At 37.2% G+C, this 26,843-nt stretch overlaps 3 protein-coding genes across 3 annotated transcripts; 2 read left to right on the plus strand and 1 right to left on the minus strand.

Annotated features, from left to right (window-relative positions):
• Nucleotides 1-2,939: 2,939 nt before the first annotated feature.
• On the plus strand, nucleotides 2,940-5,133 carry LOC147852852 (uncharacterized). Its single transcript, XM_087333663.1, has 3 exons — nucleotides 2,940-3,081; nucleotides 3,175-4,023; nucleotides 4,625-5,133. The coding sequence occupies exons 1-3, from the start codon at nucleotides 2,968-2,970 to the stop codon at nucleotides 4,766-4,768; spliced, it is 1,107 nt and encodes a 368-aa protein (XP_087189789.1). The 5' UTR covers nucleotides 2,940-2,967; the 3' UTR covers nucleotides 4,769-5,133.
• Nucleotides 5,134-8,622: 3,489 nt separating this feature from the next.
• On the plus strand, nucleotides 8,623-12,204 carry LOC147852853 (uncharacterized). The gene is made up of 2 exons (XM_087333064.1): nucleotides 8,623-8,785; nucleotides 10,059-12,204. The coding sequence occupies exon 2, from the start codon at nucleotides 10,061-10,063 to the stop codon at nucleotides 12,077-12,079; it is 2,019 nt and encodes a 672-aa protein (XP_087189190.1). The 5' UTR covers nucleotides 8,623-8,785; nucleotides 10,059-10,060; the 3' UTR covers nucleotides 12,080-12,204.
• Nucleotides 12,205-14,254: 2,050 nt separating this feature from the next.
• On the minus strand, nucleotides 14,255-21,794 carry LOC147852854 (uncharacterized). The gene is made up of 15 exons (XM_087333302.1): nucleotides 21,677-21,794; nucleotides 20,792-21,091; nucleotides 20,599-20,703; nucleotides 20,375-20,505; nucleotides 20,182-20,226; nucleotides 19,829-20,081; nucleotides 19,155-19,515; nucleotides 18,972-19,074; nucleotides 18,623-18,869; nucleotides 18,466-18,511; nucleotides 18,306-18,384; nucleotides 17,589-17,951; nucleotides 17,295-17,492; nucleotides 15,039-17,177; nucleotides 14,255-14,894 (listed from the first exon to the last, which is right to left on the minus strand). The coding sequence occupies exons 1-14, from the start codon at nucleotides 21,792-21,794 to the stop codon at nucleotides 15,096-15,098; spliced, it is 4,431 nt and encodes a 1,476-aa protein (XP_087189428.1). The 3' UTR covers nucleotides 14,255-14,894; nucleotides 15,039-15,095.
• Nucleotides 21,795-26,843: the final 5,049 nt, after the last annotated feature.

Here is a 26,843-nt window from a genome sequence, read left to right on the forward strand (position 1 = left end):
ACTATGGCCTCAAATCTCATTACAAAAGTAGTACAATTTCATATTTGCAATTCGCTTTTCAATCAAGAGATCATTTATTTATGACTATTCTGAAGTTAGTGTTACATGCATGATTTCCTTCACAAGACAATAAGCATTTAGTTCTTCATATGTATCAATTTCTTTATTGCTTGATATTTATATCCATCTACGATTGAGCTCAAGAGAAGTACGTTTTCATAGTCTTTTTTCACGAAGACAAACTTTATGGAATTAAGTACAATTTGTTGAAGTTTCCTAGTAAAAAAGACTTTTGTCTCAAAGACTTGATGATGAATCTTACTTCAATAGTATGGGCTCTAATATTTTTCCTTCATGAGTAAGTCTTGCTACTCCACCCACAATGGCCTCTTGTGTTACCCAATAAATAACATAAAGAGATGAGGTATCAAAGATTTACACATGATGACAATGATTTTTTCTTACTCTCAAGAGGTTAATCATGTTAATCACAATTCATGGGGTTTCCTATTAAAAAAAATATTTGTCTCAAAGATTTGATGATGAAACTTCGCCCAAATGTATGGGTTCTACTTCTTTTCCTTTAAGAATAAGTCTTACTACTCCATCCACATAGGTCTCATGGGTTACCCAATAAATATCACAAAGAGATCAGATATGAAATATGCAAACGTAATGAAAATGATTTCTTTTACTAATGAGAAGTTAATCATGTTATATTTATGCTCATAATCCAATTGTAAAAAGAGCTTGCAAAGCGCATTGTCAAAGAATAAATTAGATGGTCTTTATAGTTTATATAACAAAGGTGCAAGATCTATGAGAGCAACTACTCAACAATAGTTAGATCATCCTGAACAAAGAAATGATCCACAAGACTTCTGAGTCATTGCCTCTTTCCTTTAAAGATTCTCGTAAATATTATCCATCCGTGGTATGAAAAGACATTTCAATCTTATAACTTCATTAAGTTTGTGAATACATGAAAAATAGATAATGATCCAACACTTATATTTCAAGCAAATGCACCAAAATTCACCACCACAATAGATACAAAAAGGGTTATAAAGGTTGATGGTCTAATATTCGTGAGTCTTGTTCCATGGGAGACCGATTGTGATATATCTTGGTTCATTACTCATCACATGCACCATTATGTGGATCTCTTTACATGATCTATATCATGTAGATAAACCAACTAGTGAATTGTTTGGCCCATCTCACCATAAGAAATTGCTTGTGTTGGAGCGTTACTCTTCCCGCCTTGTTCTTTATTCCATTTATTATAAGACTAACTCAATTCCGATGGAAGTATCACGTGAAATTGCATGAGAGGTTTTGTATTGTCGTGTTGTTTTAATACAAACATAAGATTTATGAAAGAAATAAAAAAGAAAGAAAGATTCAGGATTATGGAAGGATGGTCCCATACATTTTCAAGACGTAGGTAGGAAAGGAAGGAATTCGAAATGCTCTCAGATGGGGGGCAGGGGGTGTGACACATCCAATGTGTTGAGGGGTTTCGTGATTGGAACCACAACACACCACCTCGATGGATTGAGGTGAGGGCCTTTCTTGACGGGTAGATCCATTGCATTGAGGGGTTCTATGATGAAAACCACAACACACCACCTCGACGGATTGAGGTGAGGGTCTTCTCGAGAGGTAGAGAAGGCCCTGTGAGTCGTGGGCTTCTAAGTCTTCTCGATGGATGAAGAAGATACATCGATGACTCACGAGAGGGATAAAGGGTAAGCTCGATGGATCCAAATTCTTCACTTACTCATCCTTCACGCAGTCGAGCAGTGCTGATAAGCGAATCCGAGTCCGATCGGATAATCCACTCTAAATCACAAAAGAAAAACTTCGGTGGTGTACCAGTGGGGAAAGGCAGGGGTCCGAGGTTCGTAATCCAGGGAGGGAGGGAGGGCACACAATTCAATTGGTGGTGGTTAGGAGCGCAATAAAACGAATTGGGATAGGAATGAGTCCGAATGACACAAGAAGAAGAAGAAGAAGAAGAAGAAGAAGAACTTTATGTGGAGGCAACAATGATGAGGATCATGGATCTCATCTCTCTCTCTCTCTCTCTCTCTCTCGTTAGAGAAAAGTGTTTTTTGAATTCTCTTAAAAGAGCTTTTGAAACAAGTACACACACACACACACTCTCTCTCTCTCTCTCTCTCTCTTACACACACATACACTCTCTCTCTCTCTCTCTTACACACACATACACTCTCTCTCTCTCTCTTACACACACACACACACACACACACTCACTCACTCACTCACACACACACACACACTCTCTCTCTCTCTCTCTCTCTCTCTCTCTCTCTCTTACACACACTCACTCACTCACTCACACACACACACACACACAGCGTATTGGATTCACTTCTCTAGTGTTTTCGATTCACCCTCAGGAGAGCGCTCATCAGTCGCTGCAGAAGGAAGGAGACCGAAGAAGAAGAAAGACAGAAGAAGAAGAAGAAGAAGAAGAAGAAGAAGAAGAAGGAAAAAGACAGAAGAAGAAGAAGGTTACAGATGGAGAGAAGGAAAAAGAAATGATCAGGAGATCAGAAGAAGCAAAAGAAGAAGAAGAAGAGAAGAAAACTACACAGGAACCAGAACCATAACACAAGGAGAACAATTTCTCCTTCTTCCTCTCTCTCTCTCTCTCTCTCTCTATATATATATATATATATATATATATATATATACATATATATATATCATCTCTCATCTCGATTCCATCGATCCTTTCTCCGAAGATTCTTCCATCGCTCCTTTCTCTGAAATATTCTTCCGTCGCTTCCTTCTTTGAAGTTTCCTCCATCGCTCAGAACTTCCGGTCGATCCTTTTTTCTGGCGATTCTTCTATCGGCCCTCTCTTTCAAGATTCTTCCGTCGCTTCTTTAAACTGACATTCTTCCTGTCATTCACTCTTTCTTTGCTCACTCAGACATGGGAGGCTGCTCCACCAAGCCGAAGACTACTGAATTTGATGGTTCCATGGACCAGACCCTTGAAGACACCATTGACGAGAAAGGATCATCCCTTCAAGCACTTCTCCTTGAGGTTTGTCTCTGTTCATTCATTTCTCTATTCTTTGTTAACGTCTCTAGAAAAATATAGACGCGGTCTCTTATGGGAATGATACTCCTGTTGCAGCAAGCGACAAAGCTTCCTCTTTCAGGATTCACAAAAGAGAATGGAAACGGAGAGGAACTTAAGCCGTTTCAGGGGAAGGATATGGACGGCCTAGTTACACAGAAAGAAGCAGTACTTATTGAGGCAAAGAAAGAAACCATAGAAATTCTAAAAGAAAGGCTTGTTGCGTCTCAAGAAAAGCTTGTTCTCACTCAAGAAAAACTTGTTGCATCTCAGGAAAAGATTTTTAAGGAAGCTGTGGTTGCAAATTTCCAGCAGAGGATCAAAGAAGCAGAGGCTGAGCAGAATATCACTAAACACGTCTATATTGAGCAGAAGATCAAAGAAGCAAATATTGAGCAGAAGACCGAAGAAGGAAAACCTGAACAGAATATCAAAGAAGCAAGTATTGAACACAACATAAAAAGGACAAGTATTGATCATAATATCAATGAAGTGAGGGTTGACCAGAAGATCAAAGAAGAGACTACCGCAATTGTAGAAAATGTTGGTTTTAAGATACTAGGTCCAGAACCTCAAGTAGAACAAATGCAGCCAAGTAAGAAATCACATGAGATCGTCATGAAAGAGCAGGAGAAAAGTGTGGTCAATGCATTAGAGATTCCACATCATGGTCCAGGGGTGAAAAACGTCATTGAAGTTTCATCATATACACAGGAATTCAAGGAAGGACATAGTAGTCCTAGACACAATTGTGTGAGTAAAGACGAAGCGGAACTTCAGCAATGTGGCATTAATTCTGATTATAAGTTTGACTCTCTCAATTCACGGCGTGATCGGCGGATTCATAACATTGGCAAGTGGGAACAAGAACGAATTCAATCACCTTGCCATGTGAAGATATGCCAGGTAAGCTTTTGGTTCAGGATGAGCCATACCACAATTTGTTGATGTAATATGAACTATAAGTCGAAAGTTTTTGATGAAATCTCAACTATAATGCACACTTTTTGCTGGAATGTGAACTATAAATCAAAGTTTGCCATGCAATGTGAGCTAAAACACAAAGTTTTTATCTAGTTCAACTATGATATGAATTTTTTTGATATACTGTGAACTATAATGCAAGATAGTTAAAATGAAGTGAACTCTAATACAATTTTTTAAATGTGATGTGCACCATTACACAGTTTTTGATGTAATGTGAATTATAATATGCAATTTCTTCATTGTACTATGAATAATAGTATGTGCAAAGGTTTTGATGGAATGTAGCCTATAACATAATTTTTTGATGTAATCTGAACTTCTATGCAAAGTTTTTTATGCCTATTAATGGAATGAAAAGATGAATTGATGAATGCATGGGGTATCTTGATTATGTAAGTCAAAGTTCCCTAATGCTAACTCATACAATCGAATCCAAGGATAAATTTGATCGATGCATAAAATATTCATATATTGTGTGATACCCACAATGACTAACTTTGAGTTGGATTTCAACTTTCAGGAAGATAAAAATCTGTCATCGGTTATGCGGATTGATCCACTTGCGAGCATTATAAACTTTTCCCCTGATATTGATGAAGTGTGGGAGAAGCTGGCCTCGGAATTTGAGAGGCAAGAAAGCTTATCCAGCTCCTGTAGGTCATAAAATGCCGAAATCAAATCTAACTTTCTTCGTCATGAATTAAAAAGGATGGCTCCACATCAATGGCAAGAGAATAAAGCTCTTCTTTTGTAATGGCATACTTTCAACTTTCAAGAATTTTCTTTGATGTTCAGGAAATGTTGAAGTGGTAAAAGAGTTTATATGACAGAGAGGTAAAACCCTTGTGCCAGCCAGTTCCATAAGAAGCTTTACTCCAATATTTATTTCATCCAAGTGTTATCCCTTGTATATGGCAATGGTATTCGGTTGCCCTGGAAGGGGGCAACGTTTCACTCATTTTCATTAATAAGAAAGTGGATAGTGTTGGCTTGGAGCAATAGATTATCAAAATTTGGAAACTTTTCTACCGTGCAAGTGCATTCATTAAGTGTTACTACTAATTGCATGATAAAGATTGTTGAATGGTTGCGTCTCCTACTTGTGTTCCATTATTTTGTTCTCCACATTAATATGGTATCAACCCCCTTTCATGGGGGCAACATTGTGGTTTTCGCTTCTTCGGGTCTTACACAAACAATGTAAATGTCAATAGTGGATTGTCACTAGCATGCTTCATTAGCAAAAGGGAGCCTTTGTCCATCTTTTGTGATAGTTGAGGATACCATTCTTGTGTCACATAATGTTGGTGTACAAGATTGATCAAACACCTTCATGTGCCACATGAGTATGAGCAAGAGTTAATTAGCACAAGATCAGTAAGCACTTTGTATAGTCCTACGACAATGAATGCGGTGGATTCTATGGACATTCAATCATAAATTTGATGAATGGACTTATAATCTAAGAACAATTCTACTAAAATTGGATTTTTTTGAGAATTGTTAAATACAAAGATGGCTTATCTATAGCATTAGTCATTGGTACAACTTTTATTTGAATTTCAATTTTCTCTTGGGATAAGAAGTAAGGGAAACATCTTTTAGAAATCAGGTCTATAAGAAATTTCCCCCATGATTGTACTATCAATGTTCCATTGAATAACAAACCCAATCCCACTAAGTTTAAAATAATAATGCAACTATTTGTATACATAATCCTTACTTAAATCTAAACCTGATAACCCTCCTAACACGGACTATTAAATATACAATACTCATATCAACAAATTTGATGGGTATTGCATTTGCACAACGTGAAACTAAGGGCCCTTAATTTTCAAAGTAATTATTGGTCATAGGATCTAATTAAATATGTTATGTATATTGGTTTGATGCATACACATGTGAAACCACACACACACACTCTCTCTCTCTCTCTCTCTCTCTCTCTCTCTCTCTTAATTGTATCTATATTAAAACAACAGGATAGTACAATAACCCTTGTTCCTTTTACAATAGTGTGGATCTTATGGCAAGCCAAACTCTCTAAGGTGCTGTAAGTTTAAATGACATAAATGCAACTCCTAAGTGGATTGTCTCCATGAAGAAGTTGCAAAAACTTTCAAATCAATTTTCCTTTCATTTATGTACCCATCACAGTACTTCTTGGAGACAATTAAACAAGAAGCCTTTCTCATTTTCTCATATTGCTAAATAAATAAGGTTTTATGCCTAAACATATTTATTATTTGTTTTCTAATTGAATTGTTAAGTCACTTGATGCTATTTAGATTTCTCCAATTTCAGATATAAAGGTATTCCTTTGGGACAAACTAAGAAACCATAATATCAATGCTTCACATTTCCACAAAATTGAGCAAATATACGCACACATGCAGACATATTGAAAGTAACCAACAAATCAATATTCCTTACATCCTTATATGGATTTGATTAGTTGTTGTGTAGTGTTTTAGAATTGAAATTTTGAGCATACATGATTGAAATTTTGAACTATGTGATGGGCATGTATTGATTTGTATGGTGAGGACCGAGGTATTGATTTGTTGTCTTTTATACCTTGTAGAAACACCAAGCGGGAAGCACCTATTCTAAAGCGCTAGACCTCACCCCATACTCCTCATTTGATCATGAGATCCTCACTCTATCCACATGGTATTCATCTTAAGCTATCCCATCCTACTCAACACAAAATTGTGCTCAATCAGCCCCATCTATGATCATGTGAGACCTAGAGTTATAGGTGTCTTTATATACATTGACAAGTTCTAAGGTGGGATTGTAATTTTGAGCTACCTTTTTTGCACATACAAATACATTGAACTTGACCAACGTGCAAATCATAATATAGTCATAAGTTAAACTCCAATGTTAAAAGTGAAGGTAAAGAAATTAATGTTATTTCTCTATGTGGACATTGTGATATATCTACATCACTCTCGATATGTATAGATCAAATGAAAATTGTAATTACGTGGCAGTTATAGACCACAACAAACATACGTAATAAATGTTTCACAATATACCAAATTAGTAATTTCACACAACTCCCTCAAATTGATTATTCTTCATAAAGTGGGAAGTGAGCATTGAAGATGTACAAACCAATTGAAATTCGACCCATGGATTTGGGTTTTATATTTTTAGTAAACTTCATGTGCAAGTGATTTTCCCAACTCATTGGACAAGTTCCAAGTTATGTTCTTGGTTCAACCTTGATGATTTGACATGAGTGTTCATGCATCAATTAATGGTGGATCATTTTATAGTTTTATACGATAACTCTAAAGCAAGGGCCCATATACATTTACTTGAAGACCAAGATTATCATGAACTCTTCCAAAAGTATTGGCATGCCCTTAATGATGGAGTATAATTATGACATTATCATGAAATGTGGACATACTAGTTAGACTACACAACTTACAAGATTGTAGACATGTGCATCTTAACCATGCATTGAAAAACAAGAGATTATTTGGGGATAATATGTTTGAGATTATAACGAGTCATAACCATTTGTTCAACCTATGGCGACAAAAGTGAGGGGGGAAAACTTTTGATTTGTGGTCTCACAAAGTGCCCAACGGTTGTCAATTGGCATGTTGTGTGCAATTGATGGTCATTGACTTACCGTGGTAGCGTTATAATTCTAAGGAACAACATTTTCAGCAAGATATGCATGTTGGATTGTCGTCTTTTTATGGGTCATCATGCCATCACCTTATGTCACCTACTCATGGGTCATAATGAGACATGGGAAAGGAAGGTATAATGTGGCCGGCTAGTCAGCAACCAACATGCTAAAGAGCATTCATTAAGTTCACGTTGGCCTTGATTACGAGGAGCGACATGCTTTCACGGAGCTCGTTGAGTTAGACGTTGAGCTAGGAGGGCATGATTAGGAGGGCAAGGGTGGGCATCATGTTCATGTCTTGCAACAACCAATGCCCACGAAAGCATACAAGACAATAAGAGGAATCTTGTGTGTGAGTATGCCTCTCTTTCTTTCTTTTTTTCCATAAAGAATGACTTCTCATTACGAAAGGAAAAAACACAACACCATGACTACCTTACAACAAAGTATGGAGCCCTTCCAGGGATTTAAATACTACTACGACTACAAACTCAATCCCACCCTACACACCAATTCAAATGTCGAATATGACGATATGTGACTTTCCAGGGTTCTATCTCTTCATGGTTGAGATTTCGCGAGTTCTCTAGCACTGACAATTGCCACAAAAGAAGTCCCTTTTTACTTATGCCCCCATATAAATATACTAAGCGTACATATGTATAGATATACATACATACATACATACATACATACATACATACATACATATATATATATACATACATATATATATATATATATATATGACATACATACATATTATATATATATATATATATATTATATGTGTGTGTGTGTATATGTATAGTTGGAGGGGGGCCTTCTTTGGAATTTTGAAGAATTTTAAGGACTAAAAAGAGAACATGGAATGATCTAGGCTTTTCCATCCACACACACAGAGACAGACGGACGCAGACGCCACGCACACAGAGCTGTTAACCCTAATTCCTTCCTTCGCCATCGCTAAATATTGGTTTGTCTTCCCTTTCCATATCTTCTCAGGCTGCGCTCTTTCATCAGGTAAAGCTCTTCTCTCTTCCTCCTGCTCCTTTCTGTGCTGTTCTTCGGCCGTCTCTTCTTCGCCCTTTCTCTCTTGTGCTTTCCTCTACGTTTCGGCCTGGCCGATATTTCTTCTTCTTTCTCGCATTATTATTGATCTATTTCCTCTTCTCTGTTTTGGCTCCGGTTTTCCTGTTTCTTGCTGGATTTTGTCGAGTGTTTGGTTTGTCTTTGGATCTGTCACCTCTTGTTTCCGCATGCGGACATCCATTCAGATGGCGTTTCTCCTCTGCTAACCTTTTTTTTGCCGAGATCTTTGGTTAGCAATTGGTTGACTCATGTTTGATCTGCGTGCTGCTTCCCAGAGATTTCATTTGCTTCTGTATAAAACATCAAGCTATGGAACCTGTTCTAGTTTTTGACCTTAAATAACAGAGATTTCATGCTCTACTGGAGATTCATTAGCCATCCAGCTATGGAACCTTACACCTTTAAGATGGAGGTTTCGTGATGCAGTGGAAATGCCAGCTATGGAGCTTTTGATCATACTTATGACTTGCAGAAATCTCATGACGCAGTGGAGATGCTTGATATCGAATCCTTTTTTCTAGTTCTAGATGTTAAACAAAAGAGATTTCCTGGTGCAGTGAAGATATCGAATGAAACCTGTTCTAGTTCTAGATGACAAACTGCAGAGATTTCCTGAAACAATGAAGATATGAAACGGAATCTTATGTTCTACTTCGAAATATTAAACAAACTTTATTTCTTCATTTGGTGAAGATATTGTATGGTGCCTTGTATTCTAGTTCTAAACAGTGACACAGATTTCCTGATGCAGAAAGCATCCTATGGAACCTACAGATGTTAAATGGAAGAAATTCCCCTGGAGATGAGTTAAGATTCTGTGGAATGTTGTTATTGTTCTAATTGTTATGTTTGGGAGTGTGCTTGTATACATGCTATTGCTTCATGTCTTTGTTTTAACTTTCCATGCTTTAATCTCAGGTTTGCCTTCATTTGAGGACCATGTTGTTTGCCTTTAATGAAGTAAAAATTCTGTTCGTTTTTAATTATGTAAACTTTGATTGTATTAGATGCAGTAAACATTTTTCCTGTCTGTAGTACAGTAAAGTTCGTTATAGTTTTAAACATTAAATTGTGGAGTGTTTGTTTCTGTCTGATACAACTTCCTGTCATTTTCTTAAGGCTGTTATCTTAGTTAAAATTATTCTTATCTAGAACAAAAGCTTGAGATGTATGCAGTGAACATTGATTTTTCATTCATCTGCAGCAATGTCTCCAGTGAAGCAAAAATCAAAAGACAAACAGACAGCACGAGACCGGAAAGCGTCAGCAGCTCGGCAGATGGCTAATGGAAGTGCTAGTGCTTATAATCCTCTATCTGGAACATTTCATACCCTAGATTCTACTGCCACAGAAACAGGGGTTGGATATCTTAATGGAAGGTTTAAATCGATAGTAGAAGATGATGATGGTGCCAGTTGGAATGGAGGCACCACTGAGTTGGAATGCATGTCAAATACTGGTAGTTGTTCAGGGGAATCAGAGGATCTGAAGGAGAGGCACACATCAGGAAAAGCAGGGTATAATGGTGGAATTGTAGGTGGCGCTGATAAACGGGAGAAAGTGCGGGGAAAGAATGAACGTAAACACCAGAGACAAAAGGAGAGGAGAGCACAAGAACTGAGAGATAAGTGTACCAGTTACCTCATGTCTAGGAAGCTTGAATCTCTTTCACAACAGCTAGTGGCAATGGGGTTTTCTCAAGAGCGAGCTACCATGGCTCTTATTTTTAATGATGGTCGTGTCGAACAGTCTGTTGCATGGCTCTTAGAGGGAGGAGAAAGCCAGGTGCAGGAAGATTGGAATGCAGGCACCAATCCAAAGATAGATATATCTGAGGAGCTTGGTCGTATCCATGAAATAGAGAACAAGTACAAATTCTCAAGGCCTGAGATTGAGAGGGCTATTGTGTCATGTGAAGGAGATTTAAACAAAGCACTGGAGAGCTTGCGAACACAATGCCAGAGTAGTTCACCTACACATGATGAAGGGAGCAAACCTCAAAATGGTCCCAAAGACTCCATCAGATCAGAACTACATGCAGCAGCAGCAGCAGTATTGCATTCACAAGGAGGAAATCCACCAAGAACCAATGGAATATTGCAACAAGCTTATCAGCTTCGAAGGGATGAGAGGGTTACAACCCAGTCTGCAAAACCTAAAGCACAAACTAATACTACAATTGCTTCTACGTCTCCGGAAGCATTGTCTAAAGATCCATCTCATACTGCGAAAGTGTTAAACACAGTAACTGATTTTCCGAATCCAGCGTTGCCTTCAGAAAGGAGAGGATACGCTCAGGGTGCAAGGATTCCTTTGATTCCCACAGGGCTTTCTCCACCATATACTTCACATTTTCCACCTGTTCCAAAACATGAATCTGGAATCGTGTTTGGAGATCCAAAATTGACTAATGCTCCTACCATGACTTCAATCCTGACTACAGCATCAAAGGATCCAATTCACAATCGTCAATTTGTTCAAACAAGCATCCCTACGATAGCACCCTCGGATAATATCCCTGTTATGTCTTCAACACCTGCCTACTCTCCATACAGCTGGGGTCACAGTTTGGTAGATATTGGGTCTCCACATGGAGTGCTTTATGCTAATCCTGCTCAGAATGATGTGATTGCAAAGGTTGTGAATGCAAGGAAAAAAACTACGGAGACTTTTGAAACTGGGAGAGCAGAGATGCAAAGCCATTACAGTGCCATGGGATCAATACAACTGGAGCATCTGGCTTCTCATCAGCGGGGCAGTTCAAGTTGGATTGGGAATGGGATGACTTCAAATGAAAGCTCTCCCAGACATTCTCAGAGTTCTGCGGCACCAACATATGGCCTCTTCACTGGCTGGGGCAGTGGTCTATCTCGTTCCTCTGTGGATTGGAGCACAGGTCCCATGCCAAATTTTGACTACAGAAACATTGATTGGAGTATGAATGCATCCCCTACCCCGACCATACATCATCATCGTGTCTCAAGATCAATGAATTCCTTCACATTACAGGAGAGAGAGCGCTATTACTGGAACAAAGGTGAAGAAAGAGGATCTCAGAGAGAGTCTCTTAACAATCAGATGGGTGTTTGGAAGGTAGGTTCATCATCTGCCTCGCAGGAAAACACATCTGGTGGCTCAGGGAATACAAGTCATGAGTGGACATCACCATTTGCCGGGAAGGATCTGTTTAATCTTCCTCAGGCAGTTCCATCACCATCATTATGAACATGCATTATTGTTGCTCTACTGAATGTTTCTATCATGGGTGGAGCATTTCTGCATTGTAAACCTTCCATGCATGATTTGATGTCGTTGATGGGCTATATAGAATAAACATTTTGCTTTCTTTACATGCCTCTTTGTTCAGTTATATGAGTTAATTGAAATGTCTGTTTAGCTCCTTTCGAATGATTTTGAAGAACAAACTCTGTGCTCAGGACATGTACATTCAGAAGCCATGATTGTTTAGGAATGGTAAAACCTGAGCCATCTTAGATCAAATCATGGGGTTCAAGAATGTGAAGGAAGATCAACAGAATTACAAGGCATTTCTTCAAGAACTAATATAGTTCTCATGAAGATAGAAGAATTTACGGCACATAGTTCAGTGCAATAACAGTAAAGCATCTAAAAAAAGCTTTCACTGCTACAACAGTATTGTTGAATAAAAACATTATAGGCTTGAAAAAAACAGAAGACATAATCAATGCAGTGTTAGTTGAGCTTATTTTAGCTAGTGTGCCTTTTTAGGCTCTATGTTTATTATTGTCTGAAAGGGTAGATATTCCCAAAAACCTACCTAAACTAACATCAAAACCTACCACTTGATGGATCACAAAAAGAAGAAACCATTATTCTCATGTCTTGTCAAGGCAGTGGCTATGGAAAATAAGAAAATGCTTTTGGCATAGATGCCCTAATTGTTTTACTGGAGCCTTGATCTCATGCAAGGAAAAATGCATGCTATGATTTTTTGAAGTCATTATTTTGATCGTGCCTTGATCTCTTGGCAGAGAAAAAACCATCTGCTAAGATTGCTTTGTATGAATGAGGAAACAGACTTCTCTGTTTATACAGATTCATACAAACATGAGTTGAATGCATCTCAGGCAGGATTCCAGAATGATGCAATGTTAGGTATCTTAAATAGAAGTAATTATTAGTAGATTTTAATTTACCACTTTGTAACAGTGTTACTAGTCACATGAATAAAGATCTTGTGCCTGAGTATTAGCCACATGAGTAAAACTAAAGCCATGTGTAACAGTGTTACTAGTCACATGAATAAAGATCTTGTGCCTGAGTATTAGCCACATGAGTAAAACTAAAGCCATGTTTTACATTGTGATGATGTAAAATGACCAAAAGCTATAATGTTTTTGCTAACTGGGGGATATGTTCATAGGTTCCATGAATTAGGAGATATATTAGTGCTATCATGTTATAGCCGATGTAGTTTAATACAGTATTAAAATCAATATTAAAACGTGGTTCATCAGTATTAGGTGTATTCTGGCCCCATGTATTCAGTGGATCTCTTCTCTTAGTAATTCATCTTCTTTTTAGTAGTTCCTCCACAGGAGAACATGCTCACGTTGTTCCCTTGGTCATTCTTCCATTTCATTAAGAAGAGTATATCGTTATTCTTGTACATTAACAATAACTCTGCTCCACTAAATATTGATGGAACAACCTCTATTTTTTCAGCTGGTTGCTGAAGAAGAAGTCAGTTTCTCTAGTGGATTATGATGCACAATCATTTTTCTCTTTTAGAATGCACTCTGCCCATACAAATCTACTGACAACAAATGCACATCCATTCCATTATGCGTGACATAACATTTCAATCCATGATGGATCTATCTTGATTTGCGTTAAACAAAATGGCATATAATGGTGCTTCCACTCAAATAATGTAATTTACTCTTTTCCACTTTCACCTCCAAGGTTCAAAGTATTTTAAAGACATCAATTTCCAAAATATACATGGAGGTCTCTACATTTTTCAGAATTTCAAATGGATAATACAAATGGAAAGAACTAGACTAGATCAGCATGGCTTACATGGAATTACCATAAATTTAGTTACGCTGATGTAGATACATTACCAAATTCAATCTAAAGCTATCGTTTCCAACCTATCAGATTAAACAACTATCACACATCTCCCTACCAAATCAAGGTAAGATTCACATCACAGTGCCACCTACTATTAAGTTTTTTACTGACAAATTGGGAACCTATTGTTAAGCTTCGCCTAATTAAGTTATAAATCTTCACAACTGGTTACTGAGCAACAACATGAACACAGAATTGATACGATGCACCATGTCGTGTTAAAGAGGAGAATGTGATGTAATCACTTTCTTCCTATTCCGACCAACTGAATGAAAGTAGAGGATAAGTAGCACACTAGTTCGTTGGGAAATTACATTCTTCACGATTCCAAGAACAAGGAATCGGAGATGCATTACATACAATTATACAGGGTCATCTTCATATGCCTGAAAGCTTATCTATTGTGACTAGTAAAGAATGGGTTTACTTATACACCATCTGAATAGAAATAGAGGATAAATCAGAGGCACACTAGTTGGTTGGGAGATAGCATTCTTCTCGGTTCCAAGAACAAGATATTGGAGATGCGTTGCATTCTGTCGATCTGAAGTTCTACATGACAGACAACATTTTGTTTCCATATCCCAAGGCCACCCTAATAACACCCCATTGAGAGGTCAGAAGATACAACCAGTCCTGACTTATATAGATAATTTGGTTACTACGACGAGTTGGTTCAACGGAAAGGAAAATTGAGAGCATATACAAGCTATATATGAGAAGCAACATCTACAAGGTTCATAAGACAACTGAACCTTGAACTTACCGTTGTCATCTCTGAGCGAGTACTTCACTTTGTGCACAAGCATCTCTTCCTTAGACCTATGTTTTTACACAAGTCCTTCCATAAAATGCATTCATTTCCTGCTGTTTTTGGCTTTGTTGAGGCTTTACCATTTTTCTCTGTTAATCCACAGGTTCTGTCTGAGCAACTGTCAAGCTTCTTCTTCTTAGTGCCCTTTGTCTAGAGGGACAGACCCTCACCTTGATGGCTGCCGCTCAGTCTAACCAGGTCATTCCTTACCCTACACAGGTCAGGTACAGTTCTATCCTCAGGGTGGTTCAGCCACATAATTCACCACAAGTCAAGCTATTCCACACTGCCCGCCATCACTTTGTAAGCCTAAGCAATAACAAAATTAAGTTCGACAGGAATTGCTGACCCATTAGAAGAAACGGTGTTTACTACTTTTGCTTTTGAGGCTTCCCCCGCCTGGCAAGGAGTAGTAAGGAGAGGAGACTGAAACCCAGAGTTTGTTCCATTTTGATGCAATACATGATCCTTCTCCACAGCTGATTGAGTTTTTGCATTAGTTACGAAAACCCCACTTTGACAATAATTTCCCATAGAGTGTGAGAATCCAACAGAATAAACATAAGGCAAATAGCCCACATTTGCACGTGGTGGATGTGCGTGTATGTCTATAGCTCCATTCAGTGCTTTTGATGAGTTAATAAGCCCACTCGACTTCATACTAATGTGTTTTTGGTTAATGCTAAGTGAAACTTGCTGATTGGATGAGTCAACCTGTGAGGAATGAGGATACTGTTGTGATGAGAGGTAGTTGTCATAAGAACCTTGCATATATTGTAAAGAAGTCTGCCTTGATACAGAGTGTTGAAACTGTTGGTGATGATAGAACTGTGGCTGCATATAGATATCCTCCTCTTGCGATTGCATTCTTGGATTTTGTGACTTTCTTGAATCTATTTGTGTTTTTTCCTGTGGTGGATAGGTCTGAACCACTGAATGCTTCACACTCTTAACATTCTGTTGCTGTTTCATATCATATATATTATCTTGATGACAGGACTGTTGTGGTTGGAAACCTCCCACAGTTACCCTAATTGACGGACGAAGAACTTGTGTAGTAGGCCCTGAAAATGGCGCAGTTGTAGCTTGCTTCTGCGTCATATTAGCTGCACTGGGTAGATTTTCGGCAACTGAATTGGTACCAGGTTTCAAAGAACTTGAATGAAAAAAAGATGCAGCTCTGGACACAGTGGGCAAATGCCTCTGCTGCAAAAAAGCATCTTGTTGTTTTTTGGCGAAATAATCTTGGTGTCTTGGAACAGTAACAGATCCATGTGATTCAGTATATATTGAATGAGACATTGTAGATGGTCCCACTTGATTTTCAGAAATCTTTCCTTGGGATTCATAATGATTCTTTGCAATTAGGCTCTGCTTTGCCCCATCATTATTACTCCCCTGAGTTTGTCCTTGGTAAGCTATGGACATATTGTTGCATTTATATTCATTGACCATAGTTATTCCTCCAATTTTTAGAGATGTTGCAGCAGTAGAAGAAATGAAACTAAGGTTTCCATGAGATAAACCTGAGAACTGAAGAGAAGCACTGGGAATGCCTTGTGGCAAAGATGCTACACCTGAAAAAATATCTGTATTCTTCTCATTAATCACTTTGCTAGTTTTAGAGTCTTGTTTCAACTTTCTTGTTGTGTTTGTAGCAGACCCTCTATTCATCCTTGAGAGACCAACTGCTGCCATCTCTGCCTTTCCTTGATCAATCCCATAAGAAAATCTGGTCCCTTCCAAGTTTGACGGAAGCTTTGCAACAAACACTTTGTTCTGAATGACCATATCTTTATTGTATCTCTGCTGCTGAGATTTCTTCTTTGAAGATCTTACATTCAAACCACCAACTGCATATGTGCTCAATCCAATATGTGATTGAAGAGATCCCCTACTTGAGCATAATGCTGATTTACCAGATAAATCTTGTGAAGCTTGCAAAGTTCTGATCTTCTCATCTAGATGCAATGCTGTTTTATTTGATTTATCATACGGGCCAAGCTGCTGTGAAGAATCTTTTCTCTGCTGCAGAGACAGCGCAGGCAGAGCTGGTTGTTGCTGTTGGTTCACATTGAGGTTTTCATCATCAGATTGTGCCGTAAATACTGCGTAATGACAATGGCCGGAAGTCTGTATATCAGAGATCCCATCACTACACATATATTGTTGAACTGCGGTCATTTGTTTACTCTCAGCTGATGAAGCTGATTGTCCACCTATATTATTCTCTTCTCTTTCTCTAGAATTTCGTTGTGAATCATGATGAGATTGAGAACACAAAGCAGGGGAAAAGTTTTTCTGCTGTAATTGAGTTATACTGCTTCCAGTCCAATTTTGTAGAGAACTTAATTTAGAGCCCTTTTGTTTGGGGGCAGAACTCGGTTGTGGCTGCAAAATTACATGAAAGAAAGGGTTCTTAAAGTAATGTGGTATATTGGAAGATATAAGCATACTATTGTAGTAAGAACTTAATAGTTGCAGATGAGGAAAACAGTGATAACAAACCTGTTGTTGATTCTCATGACTTGATACTGTTTGAGGGGATTCAAAATGTTCACCAGGAAACGACAATGATGTTTCACCATGCTGACAACTAGCTTGCAAATAAGACATATGAGTACGAAGTACATTTAAAGACTGCGAGTCTGAAACTGCGGAGCTAACCAACATATTCTCTGACCTTGCCTTGGTTCTTAAACCTGTCTGTTAAGTTAACATTAAACAAAGGTCCAACCCAAATAAAAATTTAATGTTTAGTTTAGAAATTCTGCAAATTGAGAGAAGAGTGCTGAGAAAAACCTCGTTGTGCAATATTTGTTCATTATGTGGTGAAGAAACATATGGAATCAGCCCTTTCTCTTGTGATACAATAGTTTGGGATTTCTGATTTTGAGAGCCTGATACTGGCCTTGAATTCCTGCTACCAGGGGATTCACTCCCTGAAAAACTTGTCAATCCACTCATTGAACTTGGAGCACAAACCATGTTACCAGGATGGGAACACTTCAGATTGTAATGCCTGATATCAAAGGAGCTTGCTCTCATGTTCGTGTTGGGCTCTGCCCTAAGAGGGTTCTGTTGAATATTCTGCTGAGTATTGATGAAACGAGCTATATATACATGGATAAAACACCTCTTGCAAGGTTGCCTGCTACCAGCAACCTGCATTTGAACATATATCGCATAAAAAATACATTCCCTTTGTCCCTCTAAACCAAAGCCGAGTTGAATTACTAGAAGCGTTATACAGGAATATTAGTTTCTTTGGAGTTCATGTTTCCTTAAAATCTGCATCAAAGCTATATTTAATCGCCTAACTTTTCATTTATGCATACATGTGCCTAAGTGAACCTCTCCAAAGTGAATTGTATTGATTTGTCACTATCAACTTCTGGTTCCCTATGCTATCAAGTCATTCATGGGCATAAGAATGACTTTCTTTCTTTCTTCTTTCTTTTCTCTTGTCTTTCCCATTTCAGCTCATATAAAAATATAAAATTTACGCTTATTGTTTACCTTTAAAACATGATTCTTATCTTCCGGTTGAAGAGCTCCCACAACTGTTGTTACATTCGCTGCCATAGTAGAAAGATATCTGTTTTTATAGCATTTATTGATGCAATTAGATACAATAAATGTGGCACAATAAGATCAGTATAAGATTATTGAATCTCACTTCATATCAGGAAAACCCCTGTGCCATGGTGGCAATACTGCTGCAGCTGTAAAGAAGACAAATTTAAAGAAAATTATTAATATAAAGAACCCAGGATAGTCACTAGGCAATAGCATGATACTCTTTTCCAAGCATAATGCCTTTTCTATCTACTTACTAGATGTATCATTGTCCTGCTGTGCTTTATCAAGCTTATAATTTGTAGCAAACAACTGCTTTAAGTCATTGTTTTTGGGCAACTCAATTTTATTTATCACATTCATCCTTTCTTCTTCAATTTCCTTCTTTGTAGATGCTCCGTTACATTTAGCAATCCTCTCGACTACTTGAACCTCGAATCTTTTTTCCTCAACACCCATTGTGTTGCCACTCTTTTCTCTTAATTTCTGTCCTTTAACCAGGTCCTACAGGAAAAAAAAAACATCATTGGTAAACGAGCTCTTTAGCGCATACTCAAACAACTTTTGGCCATAAAAGAGGTGATATTCAGAGAAGCAAAAGTTCACCTTCTCATTGAGCTTCAAACTGTTTTGACTAGACCGGTCACCTAACTTGCAACTTGAAGCAGTTGCCGATGAAATAGTATCACATTGACCAGGATGATCCCCTCTGTTTACAGAAAAGAACCTCTGAGAAACCTTCAATCATGTATATTGAAGTCACAATAATGAAGAGAATATGACACTCACCTTTTATCCTGCACACCAATTGCTCCTGACTTGCCAATTTCAATTGGAATGATGGGTGAGGAAATTTTGTCAAGTGACCTTTCCATTCCAGCACTAATGGAATCCATATTAGTAGGTTCTTTGATAAATGTTGGATCTTGAGAAACAGATAAGTCTATACACCCATGATGTATCAATGCACTGCCATTTTCCATTGTCAATTTAACCTCGTCCTCAACTAGAGACTTGTTTATTCCTCTAGATTTAAAAGTGTGATAATTTACTTCTCCCTGAACACCCACAAGTGAGCCTTCTGAATCATTCCTTGGCGGAAACGGAGTCATAAGTTCACCTTCGATTCGATCGTTTTTCCTGATAGGGACTGGCAAAAGGCAGAAAGTAATTAACTTCATAGCTTAAATCTGAAGCCCAGTGTACTGTCTCTTACCAAACTTTGGGTTGAAACTTATAAGTTGAATATGAACTCTAAATTTTAAATAATCTCTCTAAATCATATATATACATAATAATTACTTCCATACAGTACTTTTCTTGGACTTCATTTGAAACCCAAAATGGTCTTTTTAAGGCAAAAATTGGGGTGAAATTTAAAGATTGGAGCATTATCCCTTGAAATTAGTTAGAAATTCAGAACCGAGCATAGTTTAAGCCTTTTCCAGAGAAGACTCATGTACCTTCAGATTCGGATACATATAGCAACTGAGAAGAAGGCAAATATGAAGCTGCAGAGACAGATACGTGAACAGGTGATAAGCATGGAAAAATACAGGATGTTGATGATTGAATATTCGTTTCTACATTTTCTTGCTTAATCTTAATTCTGCTACCAGAATGAGGGCTCTCAAATTCAGATCTCATCCTTGCCAGATTGAATAAAGCTTCCACCACCTCCAATTCTTGTTGTGATATGCAACTTGACGAAGAAAGCTGAACAATTTTAGAATCAGAATAACTCAAGGTCATGGTTCCATGGCCAAGTAAAGCCGCATGCAGAAAAAACATTACTTGTGCTGAGATTTCTTAATACCTTAGCTAGTTTGGAGGCTCGAGGCTTTATGCTGTTTGATATTGCCTGCATAGGCCATGGCAAAATGATAAGTACGACAATTATTAGCAATAAAACGGTATAATATACTAGAAGATAGATAACAATGACCATTGCAGTATGCTTCATTATTAACAAGAACGATAAACACAAGGCTGATGACAATGGTAATTACAGTCACTTTCACAAGCTTCAATGGAGAGCTCCAAACTGTAATCGATGAAGAAACCACAGGATTTGGAGAGAGAAGTGACTGTCGTTTAAACATTCTCCCGTGTGCTGTTTCCTGACGTCTCTTTCTAGTACCTGATGGTGAAGAAGCAAGAAGCTAAATGTCTGCTCAGAAGATGAAGAAGAAGAAGAAGAAGAGAGATGGAAAATGGAAAGAGAAAATAAAACCTGTTCGAGCTCTACGTGGAACAGAAGGGATCTGGTCATTCATTACCTTGCAGAATATGGCCTCTCCTTCGGGTATCTGCAACTTGTGTTCAGAAAACGAGCTCTCTAATCAGAATCACTGACGAGCTCAATTCAAAGAAGAAGAAGAGGAACAAACCTACCATTAAGATAAATAGTTTAGGGTTTAGGGTACCAGCCTTTCCTTTATGTTTTGTTTTCTCGTTTCTCTTGATAGTGCAAAGAGAAGAATCCGAATCTTCTTCAGAAGCGCTTACTTCCTCTTCCTCCATAGCTCCAAGAGTTTCTTCTTCTTCTGTTCGAAGGCAGGAAACAGCTTGTAAGGAAGATCGTGTCTTCTTGTTACGATTAATATGAAAAGTATTAGTTCCGTTCCATTCTTCTAGTTTCTTCGTTTTTTCGCTCGAGTTCATCCCGGTCATGTCCTCTAGAACACTTTCTTCTTCCAACACATCATTTAGATCAGCAAAAGTCACTGCTTTGACAGAAAATTTTAACCTAAATCTGAAGAGGAACACATAAACTAGCACACAATCGACCCTATTCACCTTCCTTGATCAGAGACTTAACTCCCTTTCATGAACCGGTCCCAGAAATACTAGAACTAGCGAAGAAAACGAAGATCCGATGTGTATACGAAAGATAGCTATTTTCCTAATGAGAAGCAAATCCTAAGTTTACCTTCTTCCTGTGTATATCCAACCATAGCTACAGAAATATCAGAAGAAGAAGAAGAAGAAGAAGAAGAAGAAGAAGAAGAAGAAGAAGAAGAGAGATTGAATGTATTGATGGCCATGGTTTGGGGACTATCGAGAAGCTAAAGCTTGTACAATCCACCTGATATCACATACTAACAAACACCAAAGGAAAGAACTTCATGAGGGGCGGGATAAGCGTGTAAACCCGTCTAGTAGCAAAACATCAAAAGAGAATTCGAGAGTATTACCCCACAGCTACAGAGATACTAGCCGAAGAACAGAGAATCCATGTTCTACAGTATGTTCATTGTCATAGAATTAGTAGTAGTAGAAGAAGAAGAGGGAGTCCAATTCTAAAGTACGTTCAGTGTTATATAAAATATCAGCAGCAGAAGAAGAAAAACTCCAGAAATATCTGACAGACAAAAATGCAAATCCGCCATTGCGAATGACATAAAGAATCAGATATTGAGAAGCCATGGCTGGCACAGCAAAAGAAGAAAGAATAAATGAATGACTGCATGTGTGTAGAGCGATGAGCGAGAGATACAGAGAGAGAGAGAGATACAGAGAGATAGTTTGTGTGTATGTGCAGAGAGAGTTTAGGGTTTGCGAAGCCATGGCTACACAGAAGAATGAATGATTGAAAGAATGAATGCGTTTGTGTGTGTGTGTGTATATTGGAGAACAATATCAAAGCATGGAAGCGGAGAGAGAGAGAGAGAGAGAGAGATCTTTCTTTTCTTTATCTTTTTTCTCTGTCTATTTTATTTTATTCGGGAGCGATTTGTGTAGTGTCTGTGTAAGGGGGGAATATCTCGATCTAATTTTTATTTATAAATTATAGCATTCAGAGTACAAATTTCTCTATTTTTCTAACTTCTTATTTTATTAAATACTGATATTATATAATAGTTTGAAAAGAAGCCCTTCCGTAGGGAACATAAATAAATAGATTCTCGTTAAAATGAAAATTTTCTTTTCTTTTCTTTTCTTTTTAAACAAATGTGGGAAAATATACCCAAGAACAAATTAAAGATTATTTGCTCGGTTTTTTAAATTATGTTTGCTTTTACTGCCGTCAATTTAAGAAATATTTCGTGTATTTCATCTGGAATTCTTTATTTTCGAATACTTTTTTATTATTAAAAAAAAAAAGATAAAGCAGAAATTCCCAATAATTAATCAATGACGTCCTTTGTTTTATATATAAAAATTTGTGTCTGTTATTTTTTGAGTAATGATGATGTCATAAACATCTACCTCGGCACCAGACCTTCCTTATTTACCACAGACACAGAATCCATCGTACGGTCCATATCTTTCCCGAAGCTCTCAGATGTAAAATGACCGTAGGATTAATTCTGAATATTCTCATGATCGGGCCGGGCCCCACACGCCATCGAATATGCCGAGTCTTTTCTAGGAGCACTACGAGTCGTCGGATCCTCTTCCATCTCCACCGTCCGATCGATTTATGTTGTGTAGTAGACCATGCGAGAATTTTTAGCTTCCTTAACCCACCGTAAAGCGAAAAACAAATTAGTTCATAAAGAGCATTAGTTTCCTTTTCTTCAGTGACAATTGCAAACCCAACTCCAAAAACAATAGGAAGAGAAAATAAGGAAATTTTATTTTCAAAAAAAGCAATTACTGAACCAAATAAACCGAAATCGATCATGTATATTCTTGACTCATAAGAATCCCTAAACATACTTTTTCCTATCAATCTTACCCTTATCCTTTTTCTTGTTCTTCTTCTTCGTCTTCTTTACCACTACCTATATATTGCTTTCTATTGGGAAACCTTAATGTGAGGTAAAAAAAACCCACAAAATTCTACAAACTTTTGGCGTTCAAAAGCACTCAAACTAAAGATGAAATGTTCATATGGAAATTTCAAAATAATGAAAACAATCATAAAAGAGATCTTTCAAGAAAGAACTTGAATAAACAAAAGTTATCAATATGTGGTTTTCCAAATCTAACATGGTTTTAGGCTACCCAATTCGTCCATAGTGACTTCTTGTGATTGACGAATAATGCGGCCAAACAACCAAAACAAATTTTCAAACTATGTACGAGATGTAAATCATCTTTAGAAACATTTTGGTACTATTCGGTAAGTATGTATATATGGGTTTTTGTCATCAATACATACCAAAAACCTAGAGAAAATAACAAAAATACAAAATGTTAGTGCTCAATCCTTGTGTGTGGTGTATTGCACCATGTTATATGTATAATTCACATCCGGTAGGTGGCTTGTCGTCCCCTATACATATATGATATATGTATAATTTTACTATTTGTTTTCTCAAGTTTTCTTGTCTATTTGCTTTCAACCTAATTATTCTATAACTTTTAACATGTAAAACGATTCATTGTTTCTACTTTGGTTATTATTTCTACTTACTTAGTCGCTAATACATTTGATTTATTAATTCTAACCTCCAAAGGAAAAATGAAATAAGGGGGTAGTGGGGGGGAATTGAAGGGGGGAGGTTTTATAAAGAAGGACACAAAACACAAAAAAAGAGTAGAGATTAGTATAAATTAAGTAATATACATATAGATTTGCACATATATATACTAGTCTATGTCTATGTGTTACATAGGATAAACAATTCTTATGGTACACTCACATGTATATATGTATATGGGTATGTATATGTTACGGGCATGACCATATAATATCCCGTGGTAAGATTGTATCGTAGTATTCTATACATGTGGATAAAGTGTGAGGGTTAAACGAGAGTGTAAAGAAGGGAAGGATTACTTTTAATCCTTGGGATTGGGACAATCCATTAATGTCAAGTGTGAACTTGCCTAGGGGCCTTAGGTCTAGCTATAAATATGAAGCTTAGTTACCCTCATTTGACATCTCTTGACTTTGTCGAGACTTTGTCCTTGTGGTGGATGAAACTCTTGTAGCGAGCGCGCCAATACCAGGTACGACTTGATGTCACGACGGTGGTATGGGATGCCGATCGAGGCTTGAGTCCGTCTTGATTCCTTCGCTGAAGGGTGGTCAGGCGGATCGACACCTTTCTTTCTCTCTCCTTTCTATCTATTAATTCCTTATCATATGCTTACATTAGGATCTAGCTCTAACAGTATTTGTATATAACAATTTATTATGTTGTGTACAGCTATTTGTATATATATATATATCATGTTATATTCCACCATCCCTCCTCCTCCCAATAACTATATAGGTAGTGTGGGCAACCGACAAATTGTAGAATTTTGTAAGTGGTGATGGGTTTTCTCTTTGGGGTTTTACATGTAATCGGTACATTATTTGTTTGCCATCAAAACTTGTTTTAAGTTCATACATTGTACATTTTTGTTTACATCACGATCTCCCTGATCTATTGTTAACACAACCACCTCACTTATCTAATTAGCTCATCTCTTTGACCATCTACGTGAAGAACTTTAATCAATTAGATCATCTAAGTATTTGTCCCTCTCCTCACTTATCTCCCTCCCTCTTGTCCATTGTGTGAAAAGGGAGTTCATTTGAAGGATTCTCTCAACTACTTGATAAATATAGAGTCTTCATGTAAAGGTCATTACTCGATTTTTGTTCTATCCTCATGATTAGGCCAACCTACATGGAAGTCCAAATAACTTCATTCTAAAGTTAATTTAAAATTCCCTATTCTATTTCTAAAGCGAGGAATCCATGAGCATGCCGAAAAGAGATTGTTTTGTCAAGGGAAATTAATTGTTTAATTTTTCCAAAGCCACACCCCCTCATACATCTCATATTTTTATGGTAAAGCTATATCCATACTCAAAACATTATAAATAGTTCTTAAATATCTTTATATGGTTTATCATCTAGTAGTTTGTTCTCGCTATTATATAAACATATAGAAATATTTTACCCTTAACCTTGACTTAGCAATACTTAATATTAACCACCCGCATCTTTGACTATTGTATGTAGTTAGTTTTCCGTCAATCTGAATCTTTATTTTATCATAACTTTGTCTTCAAACTCCATTTTTTACAACCTCATCTAGATATTTTTTACATATCATATCTATGGACTTCCAATGTTTTTGCACACTTTGTTTCTATCAATAGAGTTAGTTTTATGCTCCTAAACCTTATTGAATATTCTAACCATTTTTCTTGAACATGCCCTCACTAACCACTACAATTAAAAGCTTGGCATTTAGTGATGATTTTTACGCGCATGATCATGCATGATACCAAAAACTTCTTATTCATGTTATGTTATTTCAGCAAAAATGGGCATCTAGTTCATCGACTTGGTTATGAGTAATTGGTAAACTAAACAAAACACTACCTAAGTGTCACGTGCTTTTGAGTAAATAAAACACGAGAAGAATTTGACGGTGAGCTATGTTGTTTATAATACATGTCTAACCATGCCACTTGTCAATATATGACACTACAACCATGGTCCATATTTGCCTACTTCCATATATTTTTTGTATATGAATATGTACGAACTTCGTTTAGTCATTTTGTGTCGGTACATTGACACATTATCACAATATCATTTTAATATGATTTTTTTATTCCTGAGAAAAAGTTGCTCCCCATTAGTTATAGGAATCACATATACATATTAGGCTATGTACACTCTAAGTATTTATAGATACTCAATACTATTTATACATCACTTTCATATATATTTTGGCTATTGTTGTATGACACCTTAGATAAAAAAGGGGGCAATAATTGTGTACGTAACAACATCAAATGGTTGCATGACACAGATAGCAAGCTTCTCAATGCAACTAGACATTGGTATCAACGAAAGCAATACGGGTGATATGTTGACCGGGGGGTAGAGCCATTAAGGCGGCTGGAAGCACCATTTTAGATGTCCTAACATGAAGTTCACCAATGGTGTGGTTTCCTAGAAAGAAAGAAGAAAGAAAGAAACATTTTTGTAGATTCTTTTAGCCATTGTTAAACTCAATGCACAAATATATTGTTTCTCCAAATCTTGCAATTTTGAATTGGGGGATTCTTATAGGCATCCTTGTTTTTGAGGGCTTCAAATAGTTTTAGAAACTAAATTTCAATGGATCTTATGAAATCGTGAAAGCATTGGTGACTTTCAACAAAGGCTTTTGCTTTAGTAGTATTGTTTCAAAACATGGAATTTTGTTCACTTCATTGTGCTGAAATTCTTTGGTCAAATGTCAATGTTGCAAAGTAGGAGACAATTGTTGTAGGAGAATACAAAAAAACCAATGTTGTTGTGTGAAAGTTCGAAAGCTACGAAGAGTTTTCATAATGAATCATTGACATCATAGTACCTAATATTCTCGAATGCATTGGCAAACATTCTTTTTCACACAAATACAAAACGAATGCGTATGTTTGTTTTTTTTACGCTTTTTACCTTAACTTTCTTACCTTATAATAAATTATGAATACAAACGTATGGTATTTACCATACTTCAAGGGTGTTTACCATGCTCGAATGATCAAAAACATTCTCGAATGCGAAATGCAAGTATGATACGTTATGGT

This window comes from Azolla caroliniana, unplaced genomic scaffold (assembly GCF_043228905.1).
Source record: "Azolla caroliniana isolate FFs.n. ecotype wild unplaced genomic scaffold, voAzoCaro1.0.p SCAF_17, whole genome shotgun sequence".
Classification (NCBI taxonomy): Eukaryota; Viridiplantae; Streptophyta; class Polypodiopsida; order Salviniales; family Salviniaceae; genus Azolla; species Azolla caroliniana.